Consider the following 22,694-nt stretch of genomic DNA (forward strand, 5'->3'; position numbering starts at 1 on the left):
CCGCCCTCCCCCCCGCCCCGCGCTGGTGGTCTGCCCCGCTCACGTGACCGCACCCTCCGGCGCGCGGCGCTCCTCTTCCCCCCGCCCCCCGGCTGACGTCAGGGCGCGCGGCGGCGGCGGGAGCGCGAGGGCTGACGGGAGCGCCGCTCCCCGTCCCGTTCCCCCCCCTCTCCCCCCCCCCCCCCCCCCCCCCGCCGCCCCCTCATGAGTTGGCGGCGGCTGCGCGGCGCCATCGCCCGGGCGGCGGGTGAGCGCGGGGCGGGGGGGGGGGGGGGAGCCGTCCTTCCGCCCTCCCTGAGGGGCCCGGCCCGGCGGGAGGGAGCGGGGTGAGGCGCCGGGACCCTCGGCTGAGGGGGGCCGGCCGGTTCCGGGGCGCCGGTCCCGCCACAGAGGCCCCTTGGCTGAGGGCTGTGGCTGCTAGGGGTGCGGAGCTTCTCCCGCCGCCCCTCCGAGCGACTCCGTGGGTGCTCCGCCCACGCAGGGCGGCCGTGGGTGTGCGCTGGGACGGGCTTGGACCCTACCGGGCCGCTCCCGGGCCAGCGGCGGCCCCTTCCCTCCGGCCGCGCCGGGTCCCCATCGCCGCGCTGCTTGGGGGTGGCCCTGGGGTGTCCCTGTCCCCCCTCTCCGCTCAGAGAAGCCGAACGGGGCTCGCACGCTGGATCCGGTGGGGTTTGTGGGTCCCGTGAGATGGTGAGGTAAGACACGGGTTTTGGGGTGAGCGTCCGTCAGACACTCGAGAGTAAAGCTCTGTGCGTCATGAAACACAGCGTACGAGAGGGGAAGCGGGTGGCAAAACCACGCCTGTCTGAGCATCACCTCTGTAGAAATGTATCCAGCTGGGTGAGCTGGCTCAAGCCAGTTGGATGGTTAAACTGGTCCGATTTTGCAGCAGGACATGGTCTTGGAGTGACTCCTGGCCTCCCTCATCTGTGGCCTGGACCTGGATGATTCCTGCAGTGACCTTGAGCAAGTGGTTTGTGTTCCTCCTGCTGCATCGTTGCTCCCTGCAGAGCGAGGAGTGCAAATCAGTGCAGTGGCTCATTAGTGCTTTTTAGGTAATTGCTTCCAGGGAAAAGGTGGCTGAGTGGTCCCGTCAGCTCTGGCTACCGCAGTGAGGATGCTCTGCTCCTGTTTCATTACTGCAAATAATTCTCTGTTTAAGCGTGATGTCGGATGACACCAAGGTGTGTGGTGTTGTGGACACGCTGGAGGGAAGGGATGCCATCCAGAGGGACCTGGACAGGCTGTAGAGGTGGGCCTGTGAAAACCTCATGAAGTTCAACAAGGCCAAGTGCAGGGTCCTGCACGTGGGTCAGGGCAATCCCAAGCACAAGTCCAGGCTGGGTGGAGAATGGATTGAGAGCAGCCCTGAAGAGACGGACTTGGGAGTGCTGGTGGATGAGAAGCTCAACATGAGCCGGCAATGTGTGCTGGCAGCCCAGAAAGCCAACCATGTGCTGGGCTGCATCCAAAGCAGCGTGGGCAGCAGGGAGAGGGAGGGGATTCTGCCCCTCTGCTCTGCTCTCATGACACCCCACTTGGAATACTGCGTTCAGCTCTGGAGTCCCCAACATCAGAAGGACATGGAGCTGCTGGAGCAGGTCCAGAGGAGGGCCACGGAGATGATGACAGGGCTGGAGCACCTCTGCTATGGAGACAGGCTGAGAGAGTTGGGGCTGTTCAGCCTGTAGAAGAGAAGGCTCTGGGGTGATCTTATAGCAGCTTTCCAGTACCTAAAGGGGGCCTACAGGAAAGCTGGAGAGGGACTTTTTACAAGAGTGTGTAGTGATAGGACACAGGGAAATGGCTTTAAACTGAAAGAGGGGAGATTTAGATTGGATATAACAAATAAATTCTTCCCTCTGAGGGTGGTGAGGCACTGGCACAGGTTGCCCAGAGAAGTTGTGGCTGCCCCATCCCTGGAAGTGTTCAAGGCCAGGTTGGATGAGGCTTTGAGCAACCTGGTGTAGTGGAAGGTGTCCCCGCCTATGGCAGGGGGGTTGGAACTAGATGATTTTGAAGGTCCCTCCCAACCCAAACCATTCTATGATTCTATAAGCAACCCGCTGGCCATCAGGGCAGAACCTCTGAGCCCAGCTGTCCTGCATTGTCTCCGCATGCTGGGACACTGCAGGTGAAGGCCTGGAGCCTTTGCCCACCCGTTCCCTGACCGAGCGAGTGCAGATCTGGGACTGTGGCCTTTGGTTCAGCTAGTGCCATCTTAACTGCCCAGGGGATGTCCTGCCCTTAGGGCTCCTCGCAGATGTGGAGGTGCTGAGTGTTTGCCTTGTCCTCCTTCAGATAATGTTAAACTTTGTTGTGTTACTGTAGCTGGGTTGGATTATCAGAAAGCGGCACAAAACTTAGAAAGCTGAGAGTGGTGGCTTTGTAACGAACCTGCTAAAAATAGGGAATGGGATTATAATCCTAACCAGGAGACCTTTCTTGGCACTCCAGGGAAACTGTCCTTTAATCTTCTTTTCTGCTTTGTAAGGGGGCTTTACCTTCTCTTCAAAGCCTCTCTGCTGATCAGCATCAATTTTGTTTAACTCCTGTGATGTCTGTCCTGCAATTCCCTGGTTGTGTTGCCATCTCCCAGTTAAAATCCAGGGAGACTTTAGCAGGCAGGAGGGGAGCGAGAAACATTCCTTGCCTTAGTGACGACCTCCTGCATCCTCCTTAGACCCCACCGGGCTGCAAAAAGATGAGGTGGACGATGTAGCCACTTGTCCTCAGTCCCAGGTGTGGCACCTCCTCAAACATGAGGGTCTTTGTTAAATAGTCATGCTGCTCTCTTGCTGATTGACTCCAGACTGCTGTGGTTTTGGTGGTGTGTGGTGGTTAGGCTGGATCCAAAACGGTTTCACGAGTATCCCAGTGGAGGTGAAAGACCTTCTGCACTAGATATTTGCAGATTGGCTGCTCTGAAAATCCAAAATCTGAGCAAAGGGGGGAAAAAAATGAGCTTCTGCTCAAAATAAGTATGTACCTGTAATGTTACTGCTACAGACAGCTTGAAAATATGCTCTGTGGGTGCCTTACTGTGCTGGGAACCAAACTGGAGATTTTGAAAGCCCCATATCCACCTTTCTGGAGGAGATGGTGCCCGCTCCCACTCTGTGCTGCTTGTGTCTCGAGGCAGGGATTGTCTCCAGGACATCTTAGTCCTTCGGCTCTCTGGCCCTGAGCAGCTGCCCCCAAAGTCCTGTGCTGGGCTGGGTGGTGGGTGCCTTTGGAAAACGCTTCGTGGGAGCTGGTTTTGCTCCGGGCTGCCACAGATTCCCAGTGTGCCAGCTGGGTGTTTGCCGTTTGCTGCCCACGAGGCCCCAGCCCCTTCATCTGGCAGTGGAAATGCCTTTTTTTTTTTTTCCTCCCCCTCTAAATTATGTCTTGCTTTCCTCTGCAGATCTCCAGCAAAAGAGGAGGGATGTGTTTGGAGGGAGGCAAGGAAGCACCTGCAAGTCTCTTGGTTTATTTTTAGCCTGTTTCCCAAAGAAGCAAGAGCTGTGATCACAACCCACGTGTCTTTTCTTTAGTTCTGAGTATTTTTTTTGGGGGGAAAAAAAAGGGAGTAAGATAAAAGAGAGCATCTCCATCTTCCCCTGACACCCCACCAGTACCCTTTCAGGCAGAAAAGCACCACCAGCACCAGAGTGGTGCAGATCCTGCAGGGTCCCACCCTTTTTTCCAAGGGTGTGTAGTGACAGGACAAGGGGCAATGGCTTTAAACTGAAAGAGGGGAGATTTAGATTGGATATGAGGGAGAAGTTCTTCCCTCTGAGGGTGGTGAGACTCTGGAACAGGTTGCCCAGAGAAGTTGTGGATGCCGCATCCCTGGAAGTGTCCAAGGCCGGGTTGGATGAGGCTTTGGGCAACCTGTTGTAGTGGAGGGCATCCTTGCCCATGGCAGGGGGGTTGGAACTAGATGATCTTTGAAGTCCCTTCCAACCCAAACCATTCCATGATTCTTGGTGTCCACCTGTTAGGGCTGGATGTCTGACTGCAGTTTTGCCAACTGGGAGAGCAGGGAGCGGGGAGAAACCACCGGAGAAGATTAAAGCCCAGCGAGCAGTTTTCATTGGCCATGTAAAATCACAGCTCGGGAATTAAGGCTTCAGGCAGCTCACAAATAGCCCGGCTTTCTGCCGGCGCGCTCGTGTCGCCAGCCCGGCACCGCTGCCAGGAACTGGGCTTGGGAGCTGGGCTGGAAGGGAGGAAAGCAACAGGTAAGGGTGCGGTGTAGCCTGTGCCCAGCTGGCACGCTGCCCATCCCTCTTACCCCTTCCCAGTTTGTCTGGGGTTTGATGAAATGGTTGTAAGGGATTTGGGCAGCTTAAAATTCCCCTTTTCCTACTGGTTCCCGCTAAAGAGCGGATGAAGTTTTGAGGGAGGAGAGGGAGGAAAGCTCTGTTCCCTCGGGCTGGGATCTGCAGGCAGGGGCTGGGATCTGTGCATCCAGAGAGGTTCTTGTTGGCACAGCCAGGCCACGGCAGAGACGGAATTGCGGAACACCCGGTGCTGGTGTCGGAATGCCGTGTGCGGGGACCTTGGGGGCAGCTGAGGAAGCTGACGTATGATGAAGGAGCATCGTTTGGGAGCAGCTGTGTTACGGAGCATGCTGGGATGACTGGAAGGCAGTGGGTGGACTTTGTGTAGCTCCTCTTCTGGATTTTTTTGCAGGCAATTGTTGGGGCCCATCCGTTTGATTTAGGTGGGAAGAGGAACTGGCAGGGGCAGAGGAGAGGGGGGTGCTCTGGGCCCCTCTGCTTCCTCGCTGCGGCACCGAAGAGCATTTCACTGGTGAGGAGATGCAGGAGGAGGTCATGCTCTCCTCTTTGCATCGAACATCTAGGCAAAACCTGGGATAGTTGGAAATTATCAAAGCTCAGTGGCTAAGGGGAAGGTGGGACAGGTCCCCAGAAGGACTCCCTAGAGGTTTGTTCAGCTTTCTTGGGTTTTTTTTGGATGATGGAGCCTAATCCAGCAACGTGGCCGTGCACATACGATGGGACTGATCCTCTGAGGTCCCTGGAGAATGCCTGATCCGGGGAGGTCTGACAAGGAAGAAGCATCCTTGGGGAACGGAAGGAAAACTCGTGTCACTTTCTAGCTGGTAGATGTCTGTGCAGGAGGGATTTAGGGATAAGGAGGTGTCCAGCTTGCCCAGGCTGGGGTCAGGGAGGCAGCCTGGATTAGCCCGCTGCGCGAGCCGCGACTGGCTTTGTAAGAGCCGGCTTTTGGCTTAAGGCTGTTTGAAAAGTGATTTCTGAGGTCAGGGTGACATTGCCATGATCTAATTTCCAATGGAAAGGCGTTTGCTGGCTGGCAGCTGTTTGCTCTTCGGGCCACACCCAGGCCATGAGGGAGAAAAAAGGCATTTCTGGGGCTTTTCTGCTTGGAATAGGAAGAAGAGGCTTGTTGGATTTGTCCTGCTCTCATCAACACCTCTTGTTGAGAAGCTGCTGAGTTGCTGCTGATGGATGAGGGTCCCCAGTGACACCCCCTGCAGTGTTGTACAGGATTTTCTTCTTTATTCCCGTGTTGATAATTAACCTTTCTTCCTCCTCAGAGAGGCAGACACGTGAAAACACGCAGTTTTTCCATCTGGCTGAAGGAACAGCTCCAGAAAGGTCTGTGTGGCCCCAGGCTGCCTGTTGTTGTTGTTTTTTTTTTCCTGTACCAGGAACCAGACCTTTCTCTTGCCACGGGACACTTTGAGCTGTAGTTAGTGCTCCAGGAAATATGGAAATAAACCCCAAAGCATGTTCGTGTCCCAGATCACACCCATGTTCCGACCGCTGCTGCAAGGCTTTGGGGTTTGGTGGTGAAGGACGTGCTGGGCTTCTGGGTCTGGGCTTCAGAACGTTGTCTGCTTGTGGTAAAGGCTTTGCACATGGATATTTGTCCCAGGAATGATAGGAAACATCTAATGGTCTCTGTGGATGTTTCTAGATGCCACCAGGCACAGACAGCGTTTTCCTCCTGTTAGAGAACGTCTTCCACAGGATTTAGGTCCTAGAGACACCCAACCCTGATGACAGAGAACAGAGCTAGGACAGAGCTGGCTTGAATTATCCCAGTTTACTGGCAGCTGGAGCCCAGTTTCCTCCTCCTTTGGGTTATGTCCTATGAGTTTAACCTGAGAGCTGAGTGTTCACGCTGCAGCGATAAATGTCCTTTATTTGTCTGATGTATTTGTTCCCCAGGGAAGAACTGGGACCAGCAGCAAAGCAAGGTGAAGCTGTCCTGCTTGCATTGCTGGTGGCCTCCGCTGTCAGCTTTCCAAAACGGTGTCTGACTCCTCAGGCCTCCCAGCTCAGATCTTCTGCTGTGGTACAGAGGTGGCAGCTCCTGCTGGGTGCTGCCAGTTTGCCAATTTAGTAGCTGTTTGAATTTCCCTGGTGTTTCCTGCACTCCCAGTTACTTTCTGTCCGCTCTAGGTTTGTGGTTTCGCGTGATTTCAGATTTACCTGTAGAAACTTGGAATCGAGAGCAAAGGATAGATGCTGTTTTGTGGGAACCCATAGCTGTGACCTTTTTTTCATGGGTGTTTCTAACCAGACCTGTATTTTTCTGTCTCTCTAGCCATGCAGGGGCCGAGACCAGTGGTTCTGAGTGGCCCATCAGGTGCAGGGAAGAGCACTTTGTTAAAGAAATTGCTTAAAGATTACGAGAACATCTTCGGCTTCAGCGTCTCCCGTGAGTATCTGTGTCTCCCTGAGGAAGGGCAGTGGAGGAGTTCAGGGCCGCTAGCCCAGGGCCTGCTTTAGTGGCTGCATTCTTGCCTCAAACAGTGGGCTTCCATGGCTTGCCTGTGTCCTAGTCTGTCTGTGGGCTCTTTGGGATATTTAAATAAATCAGGACGCCTTTTATTACTGGTGTTGAGTGGTAAGTCTAAGATTTGTCTGGAATAGCACCCTTTCCAGGCTGGTGACTCCCCACACCTCTAAACACAGCTCAGAGATTTTTCTGAGTGATTCTTGACTCTGAAAGTAACAAAATCCACCCCCCACCCACTTGCTTCAAAAGCCAACTCTTTCCATCCACCTGCAGGAACTGGTGGGGATTTTAACATCCCAGGGGCTGCACCCCAGAATCTCAGCCTTAAAATTCAAGTGTTTTGTGAAGCCCTTCTCATTACTGGGTCAGTCAGTTTGCCCCATCACCTGCGTACGTTCCTCCTCTTGCCATTGCTCTGGTGGTTTGCTGACTTATTCTACTCTGGTAACCAAGTGCTGGTCCTTTTTTCCTACCTGGGATGGTTCCCTGGGATATGAAAATAACCTCTGGCCGGCCGGCTCGGACCGCTCACGCCTGCCTGTGACCACAGGAGAGTTAAGTGCAGGGAATTTCTTCAAGCAGCTTGCCTGGTGCAATACTGATTTTGTTTTCTTTTCCTTGGCCAACACCTTAAAGGTTACACATGGAACCTGGGCTGTGTCCACAGCTCACCTGCCTGATTTTCCTTGGAGTTCTGCAAGGTGTTTTTAAGTACATTACCAAAATGTGTTCTACTGTCCCAGCACTTTGGATACTGCGAGTGAAATCCTTGCATCAAGATCTAGATTTTTTCTACCATGAAAGGGCAAATACTGGATGTTTAAAAATTTAATGTTGCTGGAGATGAAAAAAACTTATTGTGTTTTGTCTTGTGCTCTTGATTCGACTGAATCTCTCATCGTTTTCCCCAAGGTTGCCTCTGGATAGATTTTTTTTTTTTTTTTTTTTTTCCTAAATCTCCATAGGCACTTAGACCTTGGCGACTGGTGCTTTATAAAAACTTCCAGGTGATCAGAGCCTCATTGCAGAACTTAACTCCTGCCAGTCCTAAATAATCCGTGATGACCATCAGTTCCTCTCTGGTTTGCAGAGCATGTGCTTAAAATACTACTGGTTTGCACGACTTCCAGCAGGGCTCCAAGGCTGCCAGATGGGTTCACCTGGCTCCGGCAGGAGGTTGCCCATGTTGGTTAAATCTGGCTATTTTAAGCACTGTGTGGGTGCCGCGTGATCTTGTAAAATGAAGGGAGCTGTGAAGCAGGGCACTGCTAATTCCCCTCGGCTGAGGCAGAGCTCTGAATAACTTGTCTAGGATTACACAGGAATGCTGGAGCAGAGCTGAAAACTAAGCCCAGCCTGGTAAGTCATAGAATCATAGAATGGTTAGGGTTGGAAGGGACCTTAAAGATCATCCAGCAGCAGCACTCCCAAGTCCTTTTCCTCAGGGCTGCTCTCCATCCATTCTCCGCCCAGCCTGTACTTGTGCATGGGATTGCCCCGACCCACGTGCAGAACCTGGCACTTGGCCTTGTTGAACTGCATGAGGTTCTCACAGGCCCATCTCTCCAGTCCAGACTAACTGCTCAGCCCCTGACAATCTTAATTGATTGTTTTCAGATTATCTCGGATTCTTCAATTAAAGGCCGAGCCTGCGTGTCATTGTGTGTTACACTGGCTGATTGCAGAAACTTTGATCATTTTAACTAGAGCATCAGCTTACGACGTGATTGGGTTAACCTACTGCATACATGATTTTATTTCTGTGATAATATTACCTCCTCAGGTGATCTACAAAATTTACAGGGCTGTTTTTTTGCTTACAGACACCACGAGGCAGCCAAGACCTGGAGAAGTAAATGGCAAAGGTGAGTCTGTGGTGGTTGGGCCTGTCTCAATCAGACTCAGCAAACAATTCCTCTGAAAAATTTTAAGTTTTTACGTGGAGTGCATGCATGAATCCCCACTAGCAGGTAAGTTAGTCCCACATTTATGTTTATAAGGAGGAGGAGTAGGCATTCAGTAGTGATATATTTGAGTGTGTGTGTGTATACGCGCACACACACAATTTTGTTCTGAATCATAGAATGGTTTGGGTTGGAAGGAACCTCAAAGATCATCTAGTTCCAGCCCCCCTGCCATGGGCAGGGAAACTCTCCACTACACCAGGTTGTCCAAAGCTCCATCCAACCTGGCCTTGAACACTTCCAGGGATGGGGCAGCCACAGCTTCTCTGGGCAGCCTGTTCCAGAGCCTCACCACCCTCAGAGTGAAAAATTTCTTCCTTAGATCTAATCTAAATCTCCCCTCTTTCAGTTTAAATCCATTGCCCCTTGTCCTGTCACTACACACCCTTGGAAAAAGTCCCTCCCCAGCTTTCCTGTAGGCCTCCTTTAACTACTGGAAGGCTGCTTATCTCAGTGGCAATGAGACCACAGCCATTTACTGCTGTTCTACAGCACGTGCCGTGCCTTGGAGAGAAGATAAGAGAGATGGACTTGGCAGAACAAACCCAAAATTGAATGAAGTAGTGAAGCGTTAACAGAGGCAGAGTGTGTGCTGCCAGTTTTGTTTTCTAGACACAGTCTCTGACTTGCTGGCTGAGGTTTTCAGAGTGAGACTCTCAGTTTAAGCACCCTGATCTGTTCTCAGGCATTGAGTGGCTTCATTTTCCAAAGTGCCAGGTAGCCCTGGTGAGATAACTCGGATGCTTTGCGAAATCCGGCTGCTTAGCGAGATGACTTTATCTCTATTAATAGCTCAGCCAGCTGCTTTTCTGCTTTCTGGTTTGTTTGCATATTTTAGAAAATCAAATGATGTTTGCAATTAATTTCCAATGTCAGTTTTCACTCTGAAGTCAAAGGGAGGAATTTCAACAAAAGATAGAGAAACATTCCTTTTTAGTCTGTTTGGTTTTGATGTTCCCTTTTATCTACTTCTCTCTCTCTCTTTTTTTCCCATTCCAGTCTTTAATCATAAGTGCTTTCAAATTAAGGGCCTTGGCGGTCCTGCTGTAATGTGTTCCACACCTGTGAGGAGGTGGGGGAGGTTCCCACTGCACCAGAAAGGGGAAAGGATGTGAGAAAGGGGGTACAGCAGCATTTCTGGCCACACAGAAGGCTCCAAAATAGCTTTGAGCAGGTGTCTGGGCAATTGGGGTGGAGAGGGGATGCCATACATCATACTTGGAAGGTAGATACCTGCAGTCTGCCAACGTGACCCAAAGCAGATTTTAAGGTGCTTCTCCCCTAAGCACCCATGGGTGTCATTTTGACCATCAACTTTACCTTTCAAGCTGCTAATTTCTGGCTATTTTTCCTGTTTTCCCACTACAGATTACCACTTTGTGACCAGAGAGGAAATGCAGAAGGAAATTGCTGCCGGTGAATTCATTGAGCACGCGGAGTTCTCCGGAAACATGTACGGGACGAGGTACGCGGTTGAGACGCTGTTGCTGCTGACCCAGGTGGTGCCGGGAGTCGAGGTGATGGTGAAGGAAGAAATATTTGAACCCAGTGACACTATTTTACCCCAAACCTGCAGAGTCTTGCCGTGAGGAAAGCCTTTTGTTTGGATAGCGGGCTCCTTGTCAGCTTTGTTAAAATGGCAAAATTAACTCTTGCCAAGAGTTAACTCGTCATAATTAAATCATCACTGCATTGTGAGATTCTCTGCAGCCTCCAGTGTTTGAGGGCTGCTGAAGTAGTTCATGTGCTTTTTCTTGTACAGGATTGATTTTCACAGACTATTTATGCTCCTTAGTCATAGAATCCTAGAATGTTTCGGGTTGGAAGGGACCTCAGAGATCATGTAGTTTCAACCCCCCTGTCATGGGCAGGGAAACCCTCCACTACACCAGGTTGCTCAAAGCCTTGTCCAGCCTGACCTTGAACACTTCCAGGGATGGGGCAACCACAACTTCTCTGGGCAACCTGTTCCAGTGCCTCACCACCCTCAGAGGGAAAAATTTCTTCCTTATATCTAATCTAAATCTCCCCTCTTTCAGTTTAAAGCCATTGCCCTGTGTCCTATCACTGCACGCCCTTGTAAAAAGTCCCTCTCCTGCTTTCCTGTAGACCCCCTTTAGGTACTGGAAAGCTGCTATAAGATCACCCCAGAGCCTTCTCTTCTCCAGGCTGAACAGCCCCAACTCTCTCAGCCTGTCTCCATAGCAGAGGTGCTCCAGCCCTCGCATCATCTTTGTGGCCCCCTCTGGACCCGCTCCAGCAGCTCCATGTCCTTCTGCTGTTGGGGACTCCAGAGCTGAACACAGTATTCCAGGTGGGGTCTCACAAGAGCAGAGCAGAGGGGCAGAATCACCTCCCTCGACCTGCTGCCCACGCTGCTTTGGATGCAGCCCAGGACATGGTTGGCTTTCTGGGCTGCCAGTGCACGTTGCTGGCTCACGTTGAGCTTCTCATCCACCAGCACTCCCAAGTCCTGTTCCTCAGGGCTGCTCTCAATCCATTTTCCGCCCAGTCTGTACTTGTGCATGGGATTGCCCCGACCCTCGTGCAGGACCTTGCACTTGGCCCTATTGAACTTCATGAAGTTCTCACAGGCCCACCTCTCCAGCCTGTCAAATGTTTTCCAAGTGCTCGGAGAGAGCAGTGGGCGGAATAGAAACGTGCTCTCGTTATTCCTGTGTTACCTGATGGTCTGAATAGGATGAATTCCGGAGCAGAGGTGATGATGTCTGTGTTGGCTGTTGTGAAACAGGTGTGCATGCTGCTTCGGTAAAGGGGCTGCTTAGGGACAGATAAACTGCACCCTGGACTGGGGTTAAAGAGTTAGGTGGGGTTTAAAATAGCATTGCCCTGGGCGTTGGAGCTGGTGGTCAATAAAACGTTAAGCTGCAATGTTAATTAGAAGTCAGATATAATTACTGTGAGGAAATCGTGGCGCTATGTTAAAGCACCTGCTAAGGAGGGAAGTTGAATGCTTCCTGAGAGATTTTGTGAGTTGCATTGGAAAAATTTGCCTGAAACAGTTTTCAGGAAGACTTAATATTTCTTAGAGTTGAATGTGGGTTTTTTGAGGATTTTTTGGAGATGGCAAAGTTTCTTTCTGAGGATGGTTTCCTTGTGGGAGGTACCTACATAAGGCCCCCAGCCTGAACGTGCTGTAGGTGTACAGCTCTGAAGGAAGGGTTGGTGGTTCTGCATTTCAGCAACATGGCTGTTTTGGTGGGACATGCAGAAGCACCACTGCTGTCCCTGCAGCCTCGCAGGGGTCTGGCTGGGTTCCCTCTGAGGCTGATGGAGAAGCACAGTCCCCTGCCCTGGCCTTGATACTTCCAGTGTCACTCGTTTGGCGAGAGAAAACTTCTGACAGCTCGTCTTGCAAATACCCAGCACCAAGGAGAAATAGAGTTCAAGCTCCTTAATCCCTGGCTCCATCCTGCGTAGGACAGCCGTCCTTCCTTCGTGTGTATCCTCCTTAATCAGGCCAGCCACACCGTGGAGGAGACGGCTGCTTTCTGATGTCTGAGCCACAGGTGGAGTTGGGCTTGGTGCCTTTTCCTCAGGGTGAGTGCTGAGAAGACATCTCAGCAAATTTCCTTGAGATTTGCAGGAATTTGATACTCGAACCAAATTAAATGACGTGCTTGGGTTTGTTTCCGAGGTGCTTTTTTCCCTGGCCCTTGCTTTCTCTGCACGTTGTCCCCTCTGCGTATTCGTGCTGCCTGTGCTCTGTCTGTGGTGGTGGACGTGCAGGGTGGGAGGCCGAAATAAACTCAAACCATCTCAGCAATAAGGACCAGTTTGCAAACAAAGTAAGTACAGAAACTCTCCAAGCCTGTATTTCCTTTATTTCCTCTACCAGTGCCTAAGGATGTTTCTGTTCAGGTGTGTTATAAAATGGAGACAGTCCCTCACGTGTATCTGAGTAGTGGAAGTTTTTGCTGGTCCTTTCGACTACCTGAATGTCACCAGCTAATAATAATGAATAAATAAAAATTAGTTGCTTAATTTAAGAGCCCTGAAAGGGCCTTGTCTGTGAGTTTCTGCCCACAAAAAAAAAAAACAAAACAGGATTTCTTTGAAGTTGCTTTAAATTAGAGGCTGAAGTCAGAGTGCAGGCTTGGAGTTGTCTTCTTGAGGCTCTGAGAGCTGCTGGCTCTTTGTAGGTCGGTTGTAGTGGGAGTCAGTTGATACCTGGTGACACCAGATGAAGCCTGCAGCTTTCACGTGGCAAACCAAGCTGTTTTGGGGAAGTTTTGTGTCTTGGCAGTGGATGGGGCTCAGATCTGGGCTCTCGCTGCTGCCCACCCAGGCAAGGCAGCAAATCTCTGCATGTTGTGTAGGGCGCAGTGCTGATCTCACAGCTTCGCTTCAGCTTTCTCCTTCCTGTTGGGGTTTGTGACCCTGTGGTGGGACTCCCAGGGCAGGAGGAAAGTCACCGGCCACCTCCATCCTCCTTCGTGTCCCCATCACGGCAGTGTCTCGACAGGCAGTAGACCCTGCTGCACGGACTGGGCCAGCTGCCGCACCCAGCTCAACGTTGTGTCGAGCTGCTCCGTTGCTCATCTCTGTTTGCCAGAGCTTTTCTGGGCTTTCAGGCTCCCAGAAATCTTTACAGCTTTCCCCATCTCAGCTTTGCTCCATATCCCTCCAAGAGGCACCTTCTGCTCGTGCTGCCTCTGTCCTTTCCAGCTGTGTTTGCAGAGGGCTGTCAGGAAGCTGTGGTACCCATGAGTTCAGGACTCTCCATCTTCCTCTGCACACCCTGCCAACAGCAGCACTGTGGCCGTGAGCAGCTGCCGTGTGACACCCGTGGGTGCTTTCCCTCTGTGCCAGTGAAGAACCTTGTCTCCTCCAGCAGGCACAGCCAGGAGGGGGGCTGGTGAGAGCTGTGGGAGGAAGGCTGGGGGTCCCAAATCCTGTTTCACTGGAGCTGTGCCTCCTGTTTCCTGGGGTATAGGACAATACAGGAACATTTGTTTAAGGGAGTATGTTTTCAGCACATTTTACAGAAGGCATCAGGGAGCAAACCTTGGTGGTGCATGGTGACGAGGTGAGGTCTAAAGAGATGCCCTAGGTGTGGGCAGGGAACTGAGCAAGTTGGAGGCTGGTTGCAGGGCAGTGTTTTCTCTTAATCTCTGCTGCCATTGTGTGACCTCTGGAATTCATGACCTCAAAACCTGCAGTGCTGCCTCTGAGCTCCTGACAGGGCTTCCCTCCACACTGCCCATCATGCCATGGAGCTCCGGCTTGAAGAACCACCTGTGCCCAGCACCGTGCAAATGCCAACTGAATAATCTCCCAAGAGGGTGGCTACTCAGTAACTACCCCAGGTACCTGCAGCACACTAGGAGAGGGTTGGCATTGCTGCTTTTCAAGGGAGAATTGTAGGTGTTCAGGAAAAAGCTGGAGGCAATTCCCCCATGTTGGGGAAGAGATACGGTCTGTAATGATATACGAGAACCACCACTTAAAAAATATTTTCTTAACTGTGCGTCTTGCGACCCGGGGAGGAGCATCCATCTCCATCAAGCATCCTTCAGGAGAGTGCATAGGTACAGAAATTGATGGATCTCTGGAGAAAGAAAGTTTTCAGTGTTTTTGGTGAAGGTTGCTCCTGTGTTTGTTGAAGGCAGGAGCTTTATGGACTGTCCCTGGGCCACACTGCTCATGGGATAGTTGTGCATTATCCATTTCCACACCTTCCGTCATGGTTTTTCCAGTCTCTCTAGCAGGTGACAGCAGGTCTCTGCTCCACCCCAGGGACCCAGAGGACACTTGAGGAGAGAGAAACTGTTTAGCAAGAGCAGAGCAGGCTCTCCCTTCTCTCCTGCCACAATTTGGGCACTGGGGAGTCCTGTGAGGTGGACAACCGCTGCTGGAGGGAGACTCCGCAGATCCCCACTGCTGTGGCTGGATGCTCTGACCCCTTCCCTCTTTGCTTTTTCCCCAGTAAAGGTGCAGTGCAGGCTGTTCAGGCCCAGAATCAGATCTGCGTCCTCGACATCGACATCCAGGGTGTGAAGAACATCAAGAAGACAGACCTGAACCCCATCTACATCTCCGTGCAGCCTCCGTCCATAGACATCTTGGTGAGCGACCGCCTTCCTTTGCCGTTAGGCCGTTAGAGGTAATCAGCATCTTGCTCTGAAGCCATCTGGGTTCCCCCTCGTTGATTCATATGTGGGTTTTTAAGGGCTGTAGAAGAGGTGGGGAGGATGTTTCTGAGCACAGTTACCTCTGCCCAACCTGACTCCCCAACCTCTGGCTCCCAGAGGGATGCAGATGCGTATATGTGACTTGCTGGAGCCGTGCAAGGAGCACGTGGCAGAGAAGCCCATGGCTCCTGGCTCTCTCCTCTTGTTATCAGCGGATCAGGCATTCTGTGTTTCTCCTTGAGTTTGTGGAGGAAGAAGCCAACAGCACGGGATGCCAGAGCCCAGCAGAAAGATTTAATCTTCCAGCAGTACCTGAAAAAAAAAAAAAAAAAAAAAAAAAAAAGATGCAGAGTGGAGAAAAGAGACTGGGAACTTGAGCTCTGGGCAGGACATCTTGAGCCCAAACTCAGTTTGGCCACTGGTTTGTGCTGGGCTGTAAATGAGGTCATGCACCCTTTGCAAAGTGTTGTTTCACGTGGTCACTGGCAGTAGGAAATCACAGAATCACAGAAGGGTTGGGGCTGGGAGGCACCTTGAAGATCATCTAGTTCCAACCCCCCTGCCATGGGCAGGGACACCCTCTACTACACCAGGTTGCCCAAAGCCTCATCCAGCCTGGCCTTGAACACTTCCAGGGATGGGGCAGCCACAACTTCTCTGGGCAACCTGTGCCAGTGCCTCACCACCCTCAGAGGGAAGAATTTCTTCCTTATATCCAATCTAAATCTGCCCTCTTTCAGTTTAAAGCCATTGCCCCTTGTCCTGTCACTACACACCCTTGGAAAAAGCCCCTCTCCAGATTTCCTGTAGCCCCTTTAGGTACTGGAAGGACAAACAGCGCTGGCTTATGGGGTGGGTGGTGGTTTCTGCATGCTGCATTGGGAACACTCATTTCTTTATGATGTTTGTCGTTGGGTTTAGGAGAAAAGACTACGTGACCGAAAGACTGAGACAGAAGAAAGTTTGCTGAAGCGTTTGACTGCGGCCCGCGTAGATTTGGAGCTCAGTAAGTCCAAGCACCTCTGAGGGGTGTATCCGGGGGAAGCGAGTGCGATGGTGGTTTAGGAGCTGTTTTCTGCATGAACATGGAGCTGGTGTTCCCCGAGGAGCGCTGGCAGTAGCTGGATTTGATCCAAGGACTGTACTGCGTCGTTTCCGCTGCGGTTCTTGTGGGCAGCTGACAGAGCAGTGTGTTAGCAGTGGCTGAAATGACGACATTAAAATGTCACAGGTACTCAGGCTGGGTTGGATGAGGCTTTGGGCAACCTGGTGTAGCGGAGGGTGTCCCTGCCTGTGGCAGGGAGGTTGGAACTGGATGATCCTTGAGGTCCCTTCCAACCCAAACCCTTCCATGATTCTATGAGACGTGACACAGGGAAGAAGCGTGTTCTCCTCTAACTCCTTGTCCTTGTCTCCTTCCCTAGGTAAAGAGCCTGGCCTGTTTGACCTGGTCATTATTAATGACGATTTGGAAAAAGCCTATTCCGAACTGAAGGAGATACTCCTGGAGGTGAGTTGTTGAGGGCTTTTCTGCCTCACTGCCCAGGCAGGGGTGGCACCTACCCTGAGCAGGTCGGCCTCCGTCTGTAGGCAGCCACAGAAACGTGCCCACGTGCCCACACTTGATCTATTTTGAGCTGCTGAGTGACACAGTCGGGCACAGATGGCGTATGAGTGACGATGGGTCAGCAGCCTAAGAGTGGGAAACGGATCCAGCGCAGTACGGAGTTAGGAGCAGAACAAACATACGTCCCTGGCAGTATGGAAGGGTGTGCTCTTCCTGAAGAGCCTTGGAGGCAAACCTTGCCTTGTCCCTCAGGGTTTGTGTGTGAACTCTGGGCGTGGTCCTGCGACACTGCAGAGCTGGTCTGAGATGGTTGCTCCTGGAGCTGTGAAACTCCGAGTTGTTCCCAAAGAGTGGCAGGTACTCAGTCGTTTTCCTGATCTCCTTGCAGGAAATCAAGAAGACCCAAGAATCCAGGAAGTCCTGAGCTGAGCCTGCTTGGACGTTTTAACTTTGCACATCATTCCCGAAGCACGCCGTACCATTTTATTCCGAGAGACATTCCCTTTAGGCTGACCCTCCTCCTGAGTTACTCTAAGATGTTTCTATTAAAAGGAAGGAAAACGAAACGTGGTCACGGGTGTGTTTCTTTTCGCCCCGCGCTCGGCGTGGGCTCTCCCGGGTTTGTACCTCAGGCGGGTGCTTTGGAAGCCAGAGGGCAGAGCCGCTCTGCGGCCCTGGCACGTGGCTTGGGATCCCACTGCAATATTTGTGGAGCTACATGTCGTGCCCAGCTGATGCCACTCTCAGAAGGGGAGCCACTTGGATTGATGTGACCCCCCACTTCCACCTTTACTGGCACCTGATGCCACAAGTGTTGGCATCCGCTTGCTCCCTCTGGTTCCTGCTTTTGCACATCTGGCTACAGCTTTTCCAGGCATTTCCCGTCTTCTGTGCCCGGCAGCCTCCGGGGTGGTTCGCCGCATTGCTGTGGCAGAGCAGCCGACTCGGCTGCTCGAGCCGCGGTCCCTGGGAGCAGATGGGTTTGTTTGATATGCCAGGAGAAGGGAATGGTTGCAGGGTATGATCTGTTCGTTGCCTTTTTTCCTGGGAGAAAAGTACTGTGAGCTTCTCCTCCTCTCTGCCAGCCTGGCAGCAATCTTGGAATTCACGTGTATTTGGTTTTTTTCCACTTGAGTTTAGGTGCAGGTGGATTTTTGGATGCTCTTATACCTACAGGTTGGAGGAGAAAAGATTTCCTTCCTGAGCTGTGCAGCCGTTTTGGATGGCAGGCTTGAGGGCAGCAGTAAATCCCTTTTCCTAGGAGGGAGATCCATTTGATCTGGTCACTGTCCCTGGCACTGCTCTGGCTTGAGATGTGGCGAGCTTTGCCTGGCACATCACTCCGCAGCTCTTCTCAGCTTTCACGTTGATGCTTTCGTGTATCTTCTGAGCCCTTTGGTGCCTCCAGCAGGTCGCTTCCTGAGCCTCCTTGGAGGGGGTGGTTCCTCACTGGGCCCCTGTACTCGGGGCACCCAGCCTTCACCAGAGGTGAGTGTGGGTGGGAGACAAGCCACGGTGCTGCTGGTACCTCCAGGTGGTTAACCTGGTTCGGGGCTGCAGAGAAGGAGCAGTTGCTGTAAACAAGTGGTTTGTGTTTTGTCCGTAAGAAATGGCGAGTCCTGGCAGAGCTGCTGTCCCACAGGTGGTGGCTTCCAGACGTCTCCTCCCAGATCAAGCTGGGACCACGAGCAGCTGGACCGTGCAGTGCTGGGCTGGGATACCTTCTCACCAAAACCATGTCTGATGAGAGCACGATTGTAACTTAAATTCAACTCTTGGATTTCATCCTCTTCTTATCCCATCTCTCCAGTTTATCCAGCTGCTCTGCTCCAGCCCACCTGCAATCCCTCTCAATCCAGCTCACCTCCTAATTTACCAAGCTCCATCCTCTACGTTGTGGACACCAATAAGCAGAACCAGGCCTTGGGCAACCCTTTTAGTATCTCACTTGCTTTTAGAAAGATGAGAGTTGATGGTTATTTTGATCATTTGCCTCTGTTTGGGCGTCTTAAGTATATCTTTTATAAAGCATACTGGGAATTTTATGGATTGTACTGTTACCCCTTCCAGCAACCTTCCAGTACCTAAAGGGGCTACAGGAAAGCTGGAGAGGGCCTTTGGACAAGGGTGTGTAGTGATAGGACAAGGGGCAATGGCTTTAAACTGAAAGAGGGGAGATTTAGATTGGATCTAAGGAAGAAATTCTTCCCTCTGAGGGTGGTGAGGCACTGGAACAGGTTGCCCAGAGAAGCTGTGGCTGCCCCATCCCTGGAAGCGTTCCAGGCCAGGTTGGATGGGGCTTTGGGCAACCTGGTGTAGTGGAGGGTGTCCCTGCCCATGGCAGGGGGGTTGGAACTGGATGATCTTTGAGGTCCCTTCCAACCCAAACCCTTCTAGGATTCTATGAAATCCTCCTTTCTGTTGGCATGAGTCTCATGTGAGGTTCTAGCTTCGGTTAAACAAGCAGGAAAAAATGCTCCCTCAGAATTTCCTGGGGATCTACCTGCTTCACAGCGTCGGGCTCTCCCCACCCTGACAATGTGAATCGCTGCAGCCGGGCTCTTCCTGTGGTGGTGAGCAACAGATTGTGATTTATTTTTTTAATACCTTTTTTTCCTTGAATCGTGGGGTTTCGTTGTCTTTTGAAGGACACATTTGCAATGGGAAAACGTTCCCTCTAGATGGCAGAAACGACAGCAGGAAAGCGCGGAGGCCCGTGCTGCAAGCGCCGAGGTGCAGGACACGGAGCTGGCCTCAGTCTGGTGGTCTCCAGCCGTTGCGTGGGACCTGCAGTGCTGTCACCGGATGGAAATGCCCAGCTGCTGCCCGCTCAACCCCCCTGCCAACGCCCCGAGAGCTGCGCGGCTGCCAGCCCCGAGCCCAGCCTTCCGCTGTCTCTCCGGGAGAGGTGAGCGCTACCCGGGAACGGGAAGGGATGATGCTTCGGCCATACGGCAGCACTGCCAGCGCTTGGGAAATGGGAGAAAAAAGTCATTTAGATCATTTACATCCTCCTTCCCTGGTGGTGACAGCGAGGGAAGTCCTGAATAACCCGCTCTGTGCCGGCTGACCTGTTTTTAGCGGCTGCCGCTGCGTCTGCCGGCGCGGCAAACGGGCGGATGAGCGGCGCTGATGCGAGGTGATGGGGTGGCTGTCAGGATGGCGATGGGTGGTGGAGGGACGGGGAGAGGGCTGCTGGAGCCGGGCTGGTCACCGAGCAGGCGATCACGGCTGCTGAGCATCTCTGGCGGGTCGTTTTCAGGCGCTGTCAGCGGTGCCCCGCTCCGTGTTGGTGCCTTGGAGGGTCCGTGCTGCACATCCAATCTCCTAACTGGGCAGGCAGAAGCACCTGTTGGAATGAGTTTAATTTCTGCGTCCTCAAAACCGAGATGTTTAATTTATTAATTGCATTTGCAAACATAAATACCTCTCTGGATCCGTGTTTTCGGTACTGGCTGGTTGGGGATGCAGCCATCCTGCATCCCTGAGGCAGGTGAGGACCGCGCTGAGCATCGCGGCTGCCGAATTCAGAGTCCTGCACAACCACTCGATGTGGGACTGGGGATGGGATCGAGGGATCCCACTGTAGCAAAGTGAGGGGACAGGAGTCTCCCTGCCCAGGGGATTTCTGTGATTAAAGATGCTGGTCTTGGGCCACCCTATTTCCCACCTAGGAGATCTTTCAGGCAGGAAGGTGCTGAACAAACCCACCAACAGGTTTGGGGCATTTTGGGGTGAAGGCGGGCGAGATGAAGGACAAGAGGGACATAACGCTGTCTAATGTGGTTCTATTTAGATGTCCCAATAGCTGCTAAAAACCTTGTCACCGAGCCCCATGGGACCACAGGGATGAATTTCTGCCCCTAAGCATGGCTGTGACTCCAGCTGGGATGTTGGTCATTCCCTCTCGGGGTACACCCAAGTGAAAGAATGGGCTTGCTCCTGGGTTACTTGCAGAAATTTCAGAAAAAAGGGTTTGATTTATTTTTTTTAATATATATGTACACGTACATATATATATATATATGGCAGGGGGTTTGGAACTAGATGACCTTTAAGGTCCCTTCCAACCCAAACCATTCTGTGATTCTATATATACTCACTATTCCATCAGTCTGGGATAAAATCGAACAGATTTCAGCTTTTCCCAGCTCTGCAAGATGCTTTGGGAAGCATCGCGGCACCTCATCCTAGATCCCCGCAGGAGGAGGATGCTGGGGGAGGAAGGCTAATCCCCCTGAGAAGGGTGCGTGGGATGATACGAGGAGCTCTCCCCAGGGGCTGTGAGGCTATTTTGGAGCTGATGCCAAAAAAAATAATAAATCCTCGTCACACTTTTGCTTCAAAGCTTCTCTGTTTTTTACTGAATCCGGGCTGATGCGCCACTTTGGGGGCAGGAGCTGATCACTTTTCCCACTCTTCCATTCGTTCAAGGTCTTTGGGGATAGAAATACCCTTTCAAGGGGTGAACGTGGGGCTGGGGGCTTGAGGTGGAGAGGTGACCTCTGCTCACCCGCAGCACTGAGATGCTGCCTGGGAAGGACATCCCACAGGGATGCATGAGGGCAGGCAGTCCCTGAAGCCAATGCCCAAATCATCCCGGGGGAAGCCAAGAAAGGCCGGAGCCACATTCCAGGATAGCTTCAAGCAGCCAAAATTAGCCCAAAGCCCATTCACCCATAGCTTCTTCCAGCATCACACCCCCCCACCCCGATGATCCCACGGTCCAGAGACTTGTCCTTGCCGTGGCTTTTCTTGGCATCTGGGTGCTTTTGGAGGCAGCTCTGATTTTCAAGCTTCCTTCCATGCGATTGCAAAAAGGCACCGCGGGGCAGAGCCGGCCTGGGAAATAATTGGGCGACCGGCGTATAAAACAAGCAGAGAGGGGGGTGGAAAAAGAAGCAGGAATAACGGTGGTTTCCTTGCTTGCCCGTCGCTGTCTGGCTCGGTCTGTGCGTGGTTCCTATGGCGATGCTGGGATTTAGCATCCCGGGTGCGAAGGTGTGGTGGGATGTGCTCACGTCAGTGCACAGGGACGGTGTGTGATGGATGGGGTGGTGGCTGCAGTGACCTGGGTGCTGTCAGAAGTAGTTATTGGGGGAGAAAGATCTGGTTGCAGGCCAGCCTGGGCTCCTTGCACTGGTTTAGGACCTTCCAGAGAGAGGTCATTCAGCGTGTCAGGAGGGTCAGTGCTGCCTGGCCTCGGTACCACTGGGGAGTCTGAGGCCACCAGTTACCAGCTCTTCTGGCAAAACCTTTTTTTTTTTTTTTCTTCTGCTATATCCAGTGCCTGTGTTTCCATCGGTATGGAAACAAAGAAGAGGTATGCAAACCTCTTCTAGGAAATCCTCTGGCAGCCTGCATGACCTTAAAACAGGAGCGGAGAGCCTTACTGCAAGGGGTTCAGGGTGTCATCCTTCTCCTTGGGGTCCCCCCTCCACAGTGGAGCTGTGGGATGAGACTTGCTGGGACTCCTCAACCCACCACGGTGTAAAATCACCCAGCATCCCACGAGCCATGTCGGGTTGTGGGCTTTTTTTAGGGGGCTGAAGCTGAGATTGGTCTTATGTTGGGTGACGTGATCCCCACCCGCGGACGCTGATGCCCTTTTTGTGCTCTCCTGCAGGACGCTGAGGTGACCACCACGTCCCGGCTGCTGCCACCTTGCACTGAGACACCTGCCAGCACCACCAACCCTGACAAACAGGTAGGTCCCGTAAAACCACCACAGCTAATAACACTCGTTGGGGCTAACTGACCCCGGTGAGACTTGAGCCGCCCCGTGTTGGCATCCCTCAGCCAAGACATCGCTCCTCCAAGGCTTGATTTCCCTGACTGTGCTGCTGCTGGAAAGCAAATTGTGGGGGAGGATCGAGTTTTCTCTCTAGCACAGGGATTGGGGAGCATCCCGTTGGTACGTGATGCTCCACGGTGCTTGTAGGAGTCATGCCCTCTCCAGCTCTGTTGGCTTGGCAAGGATATGAGCCGTCCTGGCAGCCAGACCAGGAGCTGGGATGTGTCTGCCTTGCTGGGCGCTGTATTTGGGTCACCCTCATCGACTCGATGTGCAACTGTGTCATCCCTGGAGAGCGCGGGACGCCGATCCATAAACCTGACCGGCTCCAGACAGAGTGGCACGCATCACGAGGAGCACCGGCCGGGGCGAAACACTGCCATTGACACCGTGCTCCATGTTTCTTGAGCTCAGTCCTGCTCCCGGGCTCCAAA

The 22,694-nt window shown here is 52.5% G+C and overlaps 1 protein-coding gene across 5 annotated transcripts; it reads left to right on the plus strand.

Annotated features, from left to right (window-relative positions):
• The first annotated feature begins 204 nt into the window (after positions 1 to 204).
• On the plus strand, positions 205 to 17,032 carry GUK1 (guanylate kinase 1). 5 transcript variants are annotated; one of them, XM_086614571.1, is made up of 10 exons: positions 205 to 258; positions 319 to 326; positions 5,631 to 5,653; positions 6,586 to 6,699; positions 8,604 to 8,645; positions 10,113 to 10,209; positions 14,695 to 14,833; positions 15,821 to 15,905; positions 16,324 to 16,409; positions 16,855 to 17,032. In XM_086614571.1, the coding sequence occupies exons 1-10, from the start codon at positions 205 to 207 to the stop codon at positions 16,888 to 16,890; spliced, it is 684 nt and encodes a 227-aa protein (XP_086470697.1). In that variant the 3' UTR covers positions 16,891 to 17,032. The 5 variants fall into 5 exon arrangements, with proteins under 5 accessions (XP_086470697.1, XP_086470693.1, XP_086470694.1 ...); XM_086614567.1 differs by lacking the exons at positions 319 to 326; positions 5,631 to 5,653 and having other exon boundaries at positions 205 to 247; XM_086614568.1 differs by lacking the exons at positions 205 to 258; positions 319 to 326; positions 5,631 to 5,653 and adding an exon at positions 537 to 695 and having other exon boundaries at positions 14,700 to 14,871.
• The last annotated feature ends 5,662 nt before the right edge of the window (positions 17,033 to 22,694 follow it).

Source organism: Tauraco erythrolophus, chromosome 7 (genome assembly GCF_009769465.1).
Source record: "Tauraco erythrolophus isolate bTauEry1 chromosome 7, bTauEry1.pri, whole genome shotgun sequence".
In the NCBI taxonomy this organism is placed as follows: Eukaryota; Metazoa; Chordata; class Aves; order Musophagiformes; family Musophagidae; genus Tauraco; species Tauraco erythrolophus.

Coding starts and splice junctions, on each gene's coding strand:
- GUK1 (XM_086614571.1), top strand. CDS start 205: ATGAGTTGGCGGCGGCTGCGCGGCGCCATCGCCCGGGCGGCGGGTGAG. Junction 6,700..8,603: donor CTTCGGCTTCAGCGTCTCCC/GTGAGTATCTGT, acceptor TTTTGCTTACAG/ACACCACGAGGCAGCCAAGA. Junction 10,210..14,694: donor GGAAACATGTACGGGACGAG/GTACGCGGTTGA, acceptor CTTTTTCCCCAG/TAAAGGTGCAGTGCAGGCTG.